Source organism: Solea senegalensis, linkage group LG12, assembly GCF_019176455.1.
Source record: "Solea senegalensis isolate Sse05_10M linkage group LG12, IFAPA_SoseM_1, whole genome shotgun sequence".
In the NCBI taxonomy this organism is placed as follows: domain Eukaryota; kingdom Metazoa; phylum Chordata; class Actinopteri; order Pleuronectiformes; family Soleidae; genus Solea; species Solea senegalensis.
Genome location: NC_058032.1, coordinates 14549813 through 14562937, shown reverse-complemented (window position 1 = coordinate 14562937; position 13125 = coordinate 14549813). Strand labels below are relative to the sequence as shown.

Below are 13125 nucleotides of genomic sequence, written 5' to 3'. Positions count from 1 at the left end.
CACATTCCTGATACCAGAAAGACAATGTAGAGAGAACTTTTCCACTGAACAATCAGCTCTGCAGTGGGTCCACATCAAATGTGGCCCAGGAGTCAAACTCACCCACTCACTCCTGGGTGCGGCAGGGATGATTGGACTCCTACATTGTATGCATGTGTGTGGTTTTAAAAAGTGGTCAAAGAACCATAACAATAACAGCCAAGATTCCCCCTAATCATGTCATGGGGTCTGTTCCGTGTGTACATATGATTGGAATTCACTTTAGTCACACACAGTGGGGAGGATGGTTATGGAAAATGTGGATTACTTAAATTATGATTATTAAATAAAGGTGCATTATCAAATCCAGTATGTTGCTAAATGTTGTTTAAGTGTATGTTGCAGAGAGCAATGCTTTTATCACCAACTTGAATATTCTTTATGGTCTTTTTTGACATTTAATGAACAATAAAGCCACATGAGGTTAACATCTTTTTCACATAGCTGAGTGATGTGTCTTTTTTATTTATTTATTTTATTTATTTTAATGGCATATTTGAGAATTGGGTTTTAGTAAGAATGGTAACTCAGTGAAGTGGCCTCTTGGAACAGGACCAAGGTGTGTTTTTTGTGTGTTTGTCTGGAAGTGATTTGGCAGTAGGCGTATCAGGAAGTTTATACAGATTACTGTGTGTATCTAAGGTGCGTCTCGAATTCTTACCCAGGCAGTGACACAGGAACACTGCAATAAACTTAAATAGCTTCCACTGACCGTTTAAAAGAGGAAGATCTAAAGCGGCAATTTATTTCATGCGAAACCAAAACACTGTGTCATTTTGAAAATAATGAGGCATGTCATGTTTGTTATGCTGTTGCTGTGCAATAACTGCCTTTCTTACTGATAAACTCCGTAGACACCTTTCCTCTCTGTTGTATGACTTTCCATGATTACACGATAGCTCAGTGTCCTTAGTGATTTACATTGTTTAGGTCAGTCTCATTATTTAATGAGTGAAATTAGTGGAACAACATGTCACTTGTTGTATCAATAGACATGAACTGTCAATAAAAAGTTGTGGATGTTTGTTTTAGAACACATTGATAGTATAGTTTTATAGTGGTGAAAGTGACCTACATAGAAGAAGAAAACACATGTTGCCAGGTGCTGCAGTATGATAATCCCTCCAGATGTGAATGAACATGCTCCTGTAAGGCTTCCTTGTTACAGATGAAACAGTGTATTGTTTGAGGTGTCGTGTGAGACACACACACGCACAAAAGGCCGCCCTCATCGCTACTGGCCAGACCTCTCATTAATTTTACTGCTATCCACATCAAAGAAAAGGAAAGCCATCTTTGTTCCTCGGGTCTAAAATAATGAGGCTCTGGTTTCTATTTATGGGTTCACGTTCTGATTAGGGAAACACCAACTTGTGCTTCACTAGGTCTTTACACAAGAGGGTAAGTGGAGGCCCTGAGAATGGGACATGTTCACCTGCTGCTGTAGTGGTCTGTGGCACCCTCCAGTGGTGGTGCATAGTGGTTTCACACTCTCCAATACATGATTATTAATGTTGTCTTACAGAAGTCCTAGCACAGGAATGATTTTTTGTTTTGTTTATGAATAAATGAAGTTTAGTAATTATGGGACAACTTACCATCGATCTTTAGGTAGCCTGACTACCATGAATTAGACTTAATTTATGTTGCACATTATTAGGGATTTCAGTGCTCTCTAAAGGTAAGAGCTGAGATAAAACAATATATATATATAAGGTAATGGTTTCAAAGAAGCAACGGCACAACATATGGTCAAGTAGTGATAAGTAATGTTTCATAAATTTTAATGATGGTCAGTTGCAAGTGAGCATGTTTGATGGATTCATCTATATTATTAACATTGTTATTTATATATTTAGTGTAATGGTGCATGTCACTATTTCCATTTACACAATGTACATATTAAATTAACGCATTTTCAAAACAAGCTACTGATTTAATTCATAAATGGTGCTACAGGAAGAAACTAGATTAAGGAATGAATAAGGAGCAGTGGATATACAGTAATATGTGACACATTTTATTGGCATTGTTGCATATATTATTTGCAAAAAAACTCACTCATCAATTATTCGAGAAAAACAATAACAAAATAAATATGAGGTTCTTTTAAAACAGTATTTTCAAGTTTTTTTTTAGATGGTTGTCATTAAGTACACAAATCAGTAAACCTATCGATGTATAGTGTATGCACATTAATGTTGACATTACAGTATGATGTTCTTGCCCTGCATCAAAAAATGACGAAAAACCTTTATGGATAATTTTGAAATTCTGTAATAATCTCACAAATAAACACATCATGGAAAAGGTACACTCTTTCTTGTGTTTTCAAAACCCCCTTCTCTATATTAAAGCAGGTTTGCACAAAACAAGCAGCAGCAAATAAACAGCCAAAGAATTGCTGTCTTTAGTTGCAGTGTGAAAACTCAAATAACAGTACAGGCTAACATTAGACACCCACTTCTATATACTGTATATTTAAAACCCAACAGGCTCCAGGAAGGCGGTCTCTATCCTCTATTTCAGGACCTTTCCCCCCCTGTTGGGGGAAGGTTGGAGGGATGTTTGTGGTAATAGTCTGGTGGGGTGGGATTGGGGCTCGCATTCATCCCTGTAGGGACATAATACATATTCTCCAGGTAGTTCTGGTCCAATGGTGGACGGTTCTGGGGCTCTAGCTTGGACCCCTGACCAGATTGATTTCTGTAGCTGACCCCAGACCCACTTGGGTGTATTGTTGCTTCAGCAGAGGCCTCAGGATAGCGAGGTGGCTGGGGCTGAGTCTGGCTGTGGGCTGGGGGAGGAGGAGCTGAATAGGGCATGTACTGGGCACTAGGCGCATACATGTTGGGGTTGTGGAGAGGTGGGTAAGGAGCTGCTGAAGGAGGGTACAGGCCTGAATGTGACATAGCTTGTTGTGGGATGAGCACTTCCACATATTGGCCAGTCTCAGGGTCAAACAACATTTTCCTCAGAGGCTGTACAGGCACCTCGATATAAAAATACTTCCCAGTCTCAGGATCTAGGAGCACTCTGCGAGGTGTCTGTCCATAGCTGCTCTCAGAGTACAAACTGGAGCTGTCACCCCCATATTCAGAGCCATAAGAAGGCCCCAGGCTTTGAGGCCCACACAAGTACTGGGGATCCATGGGGGGAAGGCCAGGAGAGTGGCCGTGGCCAGGATCGCTGTAAGGAGCCCCAGCCATGTTCTGTGGCTGCTGCTGAGGAGATCTGTGGACAGGGGGCCGTCGAGGGTCAATATGCTGGGGTGGCTGCATTGGCCGATCAGCAGTGCAAGCCTGCATCAGTGAGGGGTGGGGAGGGCAGGGAGGAGGTTGGTGAAAAGGCTGGTGAAGAGGTTGGTACAAGGCCAGTGGCTGGTTTGGACCAAGAGGACTTGATTTGGGAGAACTGGGCTGGTAGCTCATTGGCTGAGGGTCAGGTCTGCACTGATGGGGGCGTAAAGGGAGCTGAGCCACTGGGTAAGATACTCCCTGCCCTGGAGAGTGAGGAGGAGCAGGGGGAGTAAGGTTATGAGGGCTGCGGTGATGGTGAGAAGGTGAGAGACCAGGGTGGGAAGGGTAGCCAACAGAGCAGGAGCAAGGAGGAGGACGGGATGAGGGCTGATAGCGAACTGGCTTCCTCGGGGTTATATCTGGTAGTACCAGAGGACTGAAACTCTCTCTTTCATCATAGCTTGGAGGGTCATCTGAGGCATAAAAACACAGGTCATCTGTCCTTCGGGGGCGCTCACTGGACAGTGACCTGCGGTAGGGTTGGTGTGTGTATGATGGCACTTGTGTTGTGGGAACAGCAGCAGGTTGGTTCGTATTGTTTGAAGTTACAAGCATAGCTTGTTCACGAGGGCATACCATCCTGGTATGTATTGGTTGGCTGTTTGTATCTGTAACAGCTGGCTGGCTAGCCTGGTTGGCTCCAGCTGTGGAAGGTCCCGTGACTTGGCTCACCACTGGGTCAGAAATTGAACCTGAAGCTGAGATTAAACCTGCACAAGTGGTTGATGCTGGGGCTAAGGTTGTTGTTCTCTGTGTGTATCTGGAGCTTTGAGGTGAGGCAGCTGGTTGTTGTTGTTCTCTGCTATTAATTGTTTCTGGCTCTGATGGTGTTGTTGGCTGAATTAAGAGATTGGAGATTGTAGTTTTGCTAGGGGGTGGTTTAAGGCTGGATACTGCAGACACAGCTAGTTTTCTTGAATAGTTTGAAGTTGTTGTGGACTCACTGGAGATCTTTCTATAAACAGTTGGTGAGGACACCACAATTGTTTGGGACCTCTCCTCACCTTGTGGTTTTACGGTTGATGTTGATGGCTTCTGAGCGTCATTTGGCATTATTCCTGAATCTGCAGGTTTAAATTTGCAGCTTGGCTTTGGGGGCACAACTGGCTTTTGAGAATTTTTAGCAACCGATTTAACTTCAATTGCTTGAGTTATATTATTAACTGTGGAATTTGCAGGTATACCTTGTTTCTGTGTTTCTTTTGATAATGACTTAACCTCAATTGGCTGTTGTCTGAATCTTCTCACTGCTGGGGACCTGGGTGGAAATGTGGGATCTAATCTTTTCACTGCTTCAAAATCTCCAGGTTTAGTGAGAGGTGGTGTTTGCTCCGGTGTATTCCTTAGTGGAGGGGTACTTTTCTGTTTCACTGTGTCTTTTATTGTAGGTTTATTGTTAACTCCTCCAGCTTCTGTCATTGTTGTAAGCATGTCTTTGTTTTCTGACACTGACAATGAGTGTGACATGGTGGATGACGAGGAGAACGTCTGTTCTCTATGAGGCTCATTTTGCTCATCATCTGAAAGCATTGATGTTTGAAGGGGGATCTCCAAGCAGTTAATATGCTTATGAAAAGGCCCTTTACCTTCCACTGAATTCAGACTATCACCCACCACTGCTCCAATGTCAGCTTGGTAGCCTTTCTCTTTCAGAAACATGGAAACTGAGTGGGCAGTGTTGCCAAGGACATCGCTATTGGTCGTGAGTCCTGGTGAAAGTGAAGCACTCTGGATTTGGACTGGAGTGGGAATATCTTCATGGGATGGAGATGCAGCCGTCTTGGCTTGGTTGGATCCATCCCTTATCAACACGACAGCAGTGGACACCTCTCTTTCTTTACTGGGCACTCTGGGCAGGCTTGCGAACATGGGGGTATTTCTGTCTGTTGTAACAACTACAGCTTTGCTCTCTTTGTCTGTCATTTTATACATTTCTGTAACAGTCTCTTCAGTGTCTGCAGCCATTTTAGGATCATGTTGACATGGTTTGTCATGTGTTGTATCCTCTGTGGTACAACTCTGTTTGTTTGTGTTCTCTGACTTTTGTGATTCTCTGCTTACCTCTGTGACAAGCTCTGAAGAAACCTGTGGTTTTTCCCCTTGGCTTTCTTTCTTACAGTGAGACATTTTATCTTTGTCCTCTTTCCAGCAAACAGCTTTGCATTGTATTTGCATTGGATGTGGACGAGACAGGGGCTTTCCTTCACTTTGGGAAGGTGGCGGTAAAGTCAACAGCTTTGTGTCTTCCTCCTCTTTTTGATCCTCCTCCCTTTCAACTCTGTTCTCCTCTTGAGTTTCCTCCCTCCTCTCCTGAATCCTCATTTTGTGGGTTTCCTCTTGCTCCTTCCCAGATATGATCTCTTTCCTTCTTTCCTCGTTTATATCACTCATTTGCTCATTAAAATCTTCAATCATTAACTCATTCACATCTGATGGCATCACTGTATTGGGTGCCTTGAAAGACAGATTGTATTTGTTTTTTACAAGATGTCTTACATCTCTAACTTTGTGAATGGGTGTTTTTAATTTATTATTGCCATTTCCTTCATCTCCCCCAGTTTTCTCTTCCATATTGTGCTCCATCTTTCCCTCATTTACCCTTGAAAACATATCTGGCGAAGTAATCCCAGATTTGTTTTCTGCTTCAGGTGTGAGACAGACATTTAAAGAAGCTTTCTTTTTCTCCACAGCTTTGATCCTAATCTCTTGTGGCTTGGATGTGTAGGCACCAGTGTCAATCTGTTGGAGTTGCTTAAAGTCCTCTGTGTTTTCAAATTCCTGGTCTCTGTTTATCATTCTGGCCGGACTGTTGCTGGCTCCAGTGGCAGAAGGAGCTCCCATGGTCCCAGCAGTGGAATTTGCTGAGTCACCGGTTTCATCCCAAATTTTAATGCCATCTGCCCTTCGCACTCCAGTTCTCAACTGTTTACTATCAAATGGAACTTTCATTTCTGATCTAATTTCAGATCTTAATGAAGTTGCCTTCCTGCTTTGAGAATCAGCCTCTTCACTATCGCTCTGTGAAAAACTGACACTTCTGCCGCTGCTGGATGAACTTGGCCTGTTACTGAATCTCAGTCCAAAGCTTTTTGGTGATTTGGTGTCATCCTTTCTGCTTGTTTCAACTCTCCCAGGAAGACTTTCAGATGAAAGACCATAATCTGATTGAGGAGTGGAAGTACATTTATGTGTGTCAGGTTTTGGGGACACTTTAAATGATGGCACTGCACTCTTTATTGGCAGACTCGTTTCCTCAAAAGCAGGGTTCACTTCTTCCGCCTCTTCCCCTGATTCTTTATCAACACTTAAAATCTTTTTGGACAACACACTCTTGATGAGACAAGTAGCCATTTTTGTTTTAGAACCCGTTTCATCCAGGGATGTAGATTTCTGCTGTTTCAATTTTCTTTCATTTTTTTGATTAGGCTCAGGGCTGCATGTAGAAGGATAGCATTCTTGTGTTGTTGCCGGTATACTCTGTTGTCTCATCACTGTCTCTCTGGTGTGAGTCTCTGGTGACGGACTCTCCAGCATCACTGCAGGACTACTATTTTCACTACTCTCATCCTGCTTCCCTTCAGCGTTATTCTTTCTCTTCAGCAAGATCTGTCTCTTTGGAACTCCCCTTCTCACTGTCCTGGAGTCTTCTCTCTCCAAGGCCACATCAACACACTCAAAGCTGCCCATCTCATGGCGCCTTGATGGATCTAGGCCATCTGAGTAGTTTGTGGATAATTGCTGGAAGGGATATTCATCATTGTCCAACCTTGGAGCAGAACCCCTGAAGTCAGCGTAGGCCTGCCAGGAGGTATTGACCCCAGCAGGGCTTTCCTGGGTCGATGGTTGAGAAATGTTGGTAGATGAACGATGGCTTGAGCTGTACATATCAAGGTAATCTACCTCAGGGCTTGACAGGCTGTGGAAAGCCAAGTCTGTAAACCATTTCACCTCATCATCTGCCTCATCAAGCTCACTTCCCATGCTGGAACTAGAACTCCGACACGGCCTGCTTGCAGCTGCACGTCCGAGAGCACTGTTTTTTTTCTGGTGTGCAGGATGTTGAAGCCGTCTGCTGGGACCACCACCCCTGGTGTCTTGTTGGGAAGCAAGCCTGAGAAGACTCTGTTGTTGCTGTAGTTGTCTGGTGGCAAGCAAGCTTTCTGAATAGGAATGCACTTTTGGCAGTCCCTGACGAGTCTCTCTGCTTGTGAGAGCTGCACTGTGACTCTCAGGCCCTTTTCTATTCCTGGCATTGAATGACAGCTCAACCTGTTCCCCTCTGTAACTGGCGTCCCCCTGCCACCCCTCCTCTTTTTTAGGAACCCGCTCCTCCCTCTTTCTCTCTCTCTCCATCTCCCTATGGATTTGCCTCTCCCTAGCTACTGCTCTCTCCTCCTCCAGCTGCAATTCCCTATCCATTGCTAGTTGGCCTCCTAGTCTGACACAGTGGGCCTGGCTATTATTGTCACTGGGGGCAACATTGGGGGTTTCCCTGTTTGTCAGTGCTTTATTTAAATTACCCCTTGGTGAGAATGCTACAAGCTGAGATGGGCTGTGGCCTCTGTTCTGCCAGTGCCGGTATGGTTTCTCAGGTGCTATGATGTGGACAGGTGTAAACCTGGTGAGTGGTGGTGAGGGGGTCCTCCTGTTTGCATCGTGGGCCATGTTCTGTGTGAACTTCTCTTTGCTTTCACGTCTTACTTGGGTTGGCAGTTGTCGCCTTAAATGCTCAGGTGTACAGACACTTTTTAATGAGCTACTGCTTTCAGAACTTTGCGAATAAGTTGTGAACTCTGGCTGTGTTTTCTCCAGTTTCTGCAAAAGTGAGTCAGGTGTAGCCCTGTGGACAGGTGAAATAGTTGAACCCCTCTCCTGAGAGACTATAAAAGTAGGGGAAATAGACTTTATTTGAACAGGGGGGTTATTATAACTGTCCTCTTTCTGAATAAGGGTACGGTCAAAGGCCTTTGTTTCCTCAGAGAAGGAGGCAGATCCCAAGCTATCCAGAAAGTTTGCTTCCTTTGTCTTTGTAGAAACAGGTCTCTCTGTGCTTTGTTGTTGAGGTGAATTCTCTTCCGTGTCTGAAAAGGGTGAAGTTATAATGGGTAAACTAACTGCAACCAGTGGTGAACCGCTTTTAATTCCAGCAAAAACTGACTGGTTTCCCCTGTCCAACTTAAATGAGGGCGACCTGTTGTGTACTGAAGAGGAATATTTCTTAACCTCAGGTGTAGAACTCGGAGTAATAGGCGGTGTATGCTCCAAGCAGTAGTCTGTTGAGAGAGTTGCTAGTAAATTCTCCTCAGGAGATGGGTAAACAGGTGCTGGATCTCTACTTGTAAGTTGCTGAGGAGGGTGACTTTGTTGCTGTATGGGTGAAGGAGTATGATATCTTGGCTCAGGTGAGGGAGCCCGATGCTTTGGCTCAGGTGAAGGTGTTAGGTACCTTGGTTGATTTGACAAAGATATTTCAGGCTGCAGGTCAGAGCTTGTGAACCCAGATATTTGAGGAGAGTCTGGTGGTGTACCAGTGGACTCTACTATGCTGCTACAAATACTGTCTCTGCTATGGGTAGGGCTACTTGCTTCAGGGGACACAAATGTCCTATCAGGCTCAGGGGTGGAGAGATGAGAGAGTTCAGGAAACGTGGGAGTGGCCCTGTCCTCTGGTTGAACAACTGTATAAGAAATTCCTGTGATATGAGGGGATGAAGTGAGACTTCTTGATGAGGGAGAATCAGTGTGGGGCTCAGGTGAAGATGCTGTAATCCTGATTTCAGGTGAGGGAGCAGTATGTCTCTGCTCCAAGGGAGAGCAGTTACTCCAAAAGTCAGGTAATGGAGATAAACTGTAACTGACCACAGGTGTGAATTCCTCTTGTCTTAATTTAGGTGAGGGGCTAATAGAAGGAGTTCTTGTCTCAGCTGGAGAGACAACACTGAGCAAGCCAGGTGATGAAGCTGTTTGTCCTAATTCACGTGACACACTAATTTCAACAAGTCCAGGAGAGGTGGGTATTGAAATAACTGGTGACGGAGGTGTGTATCGTGGGGCAGGTGTAGAAACTCTACTGGATGCTTCAACTGAGTTCCTGTTTTTGCTATCAGGAGTAGATGGGGTATCTATTCTTCCAGAAGAAGGTGTCGAAATCAGCTCTCGAGAGCAAGGAGAAGCTTCATCAGGTGTGGAGCCTCTGCTGAAAAGATCAGGTAGGGACACCCTCCCTCTTAGCTCAGAAAATGGAGATAATGCTTGAGTATCAGGGGACACCAATGTCTCTCTTGAACGGGATAACTCTGTACTAACTTCTGTAGGTAAAGGAGATGAAAGAATTCCTCTGGATCGTAAAGATTCTGTCAAATCTACAGATAAATCTTTAGACGTGGGCTCAGGGGAGGGACTGCTGTGTTGGTTAAAATAGCTGTTAATTTGCTCTAGTGGGTTTTGTGCTAATTGTGAGTCAGATGAAAATTGTATGTTCAGTGATTCAGAGGAGGAGGACCTGACACTGTTCCTAGGCTCAGAAACGGGGCTTGAAGTTAACGAGTGATGGCTGTTATATCTGTCTATTAAAATAGGGGTGATTCTTTCTATTTCAGCTTCTGAATGAGCTTGTCTTGGATTAGGTGATGATGATGATGATGATGATGAATGTCTTTTTTTGACTGAGGAAGATGATAAGGGTGATACTCTTTCCTCTGGGCTGGTCGTATATGGACTTTTATGTCCAGGAGAAGAGGTCCTCTCACCAATGTTGAGGACTTCACTTGGTGGGCAAGCTGCAACAAGCGTAGGGAGTGGTGATTTAATTTTTTCTTCTAAATCTGGGCTCGTCTCCTCAAAAATGTTTGTATGTTGTGAGCTCAGTCCCTCACCTTCTGACTGACACCTCTCTGAAGATGAGCTCAACAACAGGGGGCTATGAAGCCTTTCTTGTGAATCTTCAAACCCCTCCTCACCTTCACTAGAGCCTGGTGCTGTGTGGTAAGACCCTGAGGAGTCGTTAAGATCATCCACCAGTGAAGCTGCAGCAGCCGTCCCGTCCACCTCCCTCTGTGAAGGGACAAAGGACCCAACAGCAGGACTGCTGGAGACTGACGGTGACTCACAGTCGTCTCCAAAAATGTCACACAGACAAGTTGTCTCAGAGATAGCACTGCGCTGCGTAGGGACGTTGATGATGTCAAAGATTTCAACGTGGTTTGGGGTTCCGTCACGATGGCACAAGGAAAAGGTGCGGGGCGCACTGCGCAGGAAGGAGTAACTGTCCCCCTGGAGAGTCCAGCTGTCCATCGCTACTCCACAAGCTCCAAATTCTCACTGTGGCCAGTCCCGTCCACTCGTCTCGTCTGCTCCGGGCTCTGTTCCTGGACTGGAAATAAGATATGGTCACCTGGAGGATGTGTAGCTCTTTCATTTTCAACAAAAGTCTGATATATGTATCAATGATAAGGAGCGATGTAGACAGTTTACGTTTTGTAGAAAGCAGCAAATAAATATTTAACCCTTGGTCAAAATATATTTCACTAACAAAGAGGGTTTAGAACATAAATATAACACACTGTCACTCTGGCTTAAAAAAAAAACAGTAGTGGCAATCTGGGAAAAACTCAACATAATACATAAACATTCTCTTTAAGTAGTAATCACTTTAATTTTTTAAATAATTAAGTAAATAATTTAGTTGAATAATAGCAATTTATTGTCTTTGTATAATGACAATTAATACTCTCTAAAACATTGTCATAACTTCAAATTACTTTAAAATACACTGACTTTCTTTGAATATATAAAATATGCATTAGCTCGGTCCAGTACATACCCTTTATTCAAGCTTTTTATAACTTCTTTGGTATAGCACTGACTAGAGACAGAAATAATGGCTGCTGAAGTGTACAAGTAGAGAGAGAAAGAGTGATTGGTACTGTACCTTTGGCCAATGATGAGGCACTGAGTTCCACTGTGTTGCAATATCTGTCTGTCATCCAGTGAAATGCCCCTCAAAATCAACAGCACACTCCCAGTATACAGGATCTCTGCACATATGCTGTATCCAGAACTGAGCAGTTCTGTACAGCTCAGTGTGGCAGTGCCACACTGCCATGTATTAGGCTTGAAGAGAAAAAGCACACGGGCACATCTCGCTCAGTTACATCCTCTAATGCTCCATCTCTATTACTGCCCCTCCTTTCCAAGCTGGCCTCAGGGTAAGAACTTACTGAGTCTAACCTGATTCTTTTTTCTTTTCCCGACTGGGCTTTGGTTGGGCATTGGCTGTCTAGTGTGAGCCAGCCTGGGGTGCAGTGCCGGGGGTGGGTTTATAGTTAGCAGCAGGTGCTGATCCAGCCAGGACAGATGAGTGCGCCTGGAATTTGACACTTAAAGCCAGCTCAGTCACAGGGTTCCTCTATATATAGACCCATACTATCAGGGCCAGATAACGATAGCTTTAGCTGTATGCCTGGGCACACTGGTGTGGACACACATTGTCCACTTAATCACTACAAGAGTTTATATTTAGCATTGACTTGGCACTGAATAAGTGCATATACAGTATATATGTGTTTATGCATCGTGTGTATGTGTATGAAGGCTATGGTGTGGTTGCAGGACAACAAGTCAAAGGTTAACATAGACCACCCAATCTACACAGCTCATATGCAGAACCCCTGTGCACTATACGTTAGGGTAGCAGCACTTAACCTTGTTATAGTGCTCTCATGTTTCCAGACATAGTTTTTCCTTTTATTTCGAGAGATCTTATTTTCCAGGGAAAATTGTAGCATTCACATTGAGGCTTGGCATGACATGACAAGTGTACAATCAAAACTGTCAAAACATTCCAGGGCACATCATTACTATACATTTCACTGTTGCTGCAATAGCAGAACTCTTGGATCCTCATTGAGACTGCCCGGGCATGTTTGATGGCAGTGAGTTTATGTGGGCCTCTGTCCCTAAACTAATACCTCATGAGATTACCATTTACTGTCAGTCAACAAGTGTTTCACACTGTGCAAATGGAAAATCTTTGATTGTAGCCTTGGCTAAATGTTCCATTAGTTTGTCACCATCCTATAAAGTCAAGAGGCTATTTTATGTCATCATGCATTCGAAATTTGGCCCACTCTTCCGTCTGAAGTCTCATTGCCAGAAGTGCACATAGTGTAGCTATTCAGAATGGGACTTGGGTCTCTGACCTTGGTGTGTTTAGTGAACTATGGCTCAATGCATACGGAGCTATTAAAGTCATGACACACATGGATCATAATGCACATAGTGCATACAGCACACTGCCATACACTATTTTATTATGATTTGTACTTGAGAAATAGGGAGTAAACATGTATAACTGAGAAAAAGAATGTTTCAAAAGGTTGCAGAGGGTGGCATGCAAGCATATGTGTGTTCTAGTTACTAGCTACCAGTTACTAGTAACTAACTAGTAACTAGTAACACAACTGTGGTTGTGGCAGCATGGCATATGAGAACAGGACTCACAGGGAAAGAATGATTAGCACCTCAGCAATGGGAGCTTTGGTTTACATCACTGATTAGTCACACCAGCCTGCTTAGTCCAAAGAGCTCACTCTTAGTCATGAAAAGTAACATGAATATGTGCAGAAACAATAGGCTGCATGTACAAGCTTCTTCATCAAGAGGCATGGCAGGAAGTCTGATGCAACATGCACACATGTTGAGGAAATATTTCCTGGCACATTATACATAAAAATAAACAAATGTGAAGTAAAGTTATTAAACTGATGCGAATGAGTTGAAGTTATAC

General features: G+C 43.9%; 1 protein-coding gene across 1 annotated transcript; it reads right to left on the bottom strand.

Annotated features, from left to right (window-relative positions):
- Window positions 1–2038: 2038 nt before the first annotated feature.
- On the bottom strand, window positions 2039–12753 carry si:ch73-43g23.1 (mucin-12). Its single transcript, XM_044041111.1, has 2 exons — window positions 11269–12753; window positions 2039–10710 (listed from the first exon to the last, which is right to left on the bottom strand). Exon 2 carries the CDS (start codon window positions 10629–10631, stop codon window positions 2565–2567), a length of 8067 nt encoding a protein of 2688 aa, XP_043897046.1. The 5' UTR covers window positions 10632–10710; window positions 11269–12753; the 3' UTR covers window positions 2039–2564.
- Between the last annotated feature and the right edge of the window lie 372 nt (window positions 12754–13125).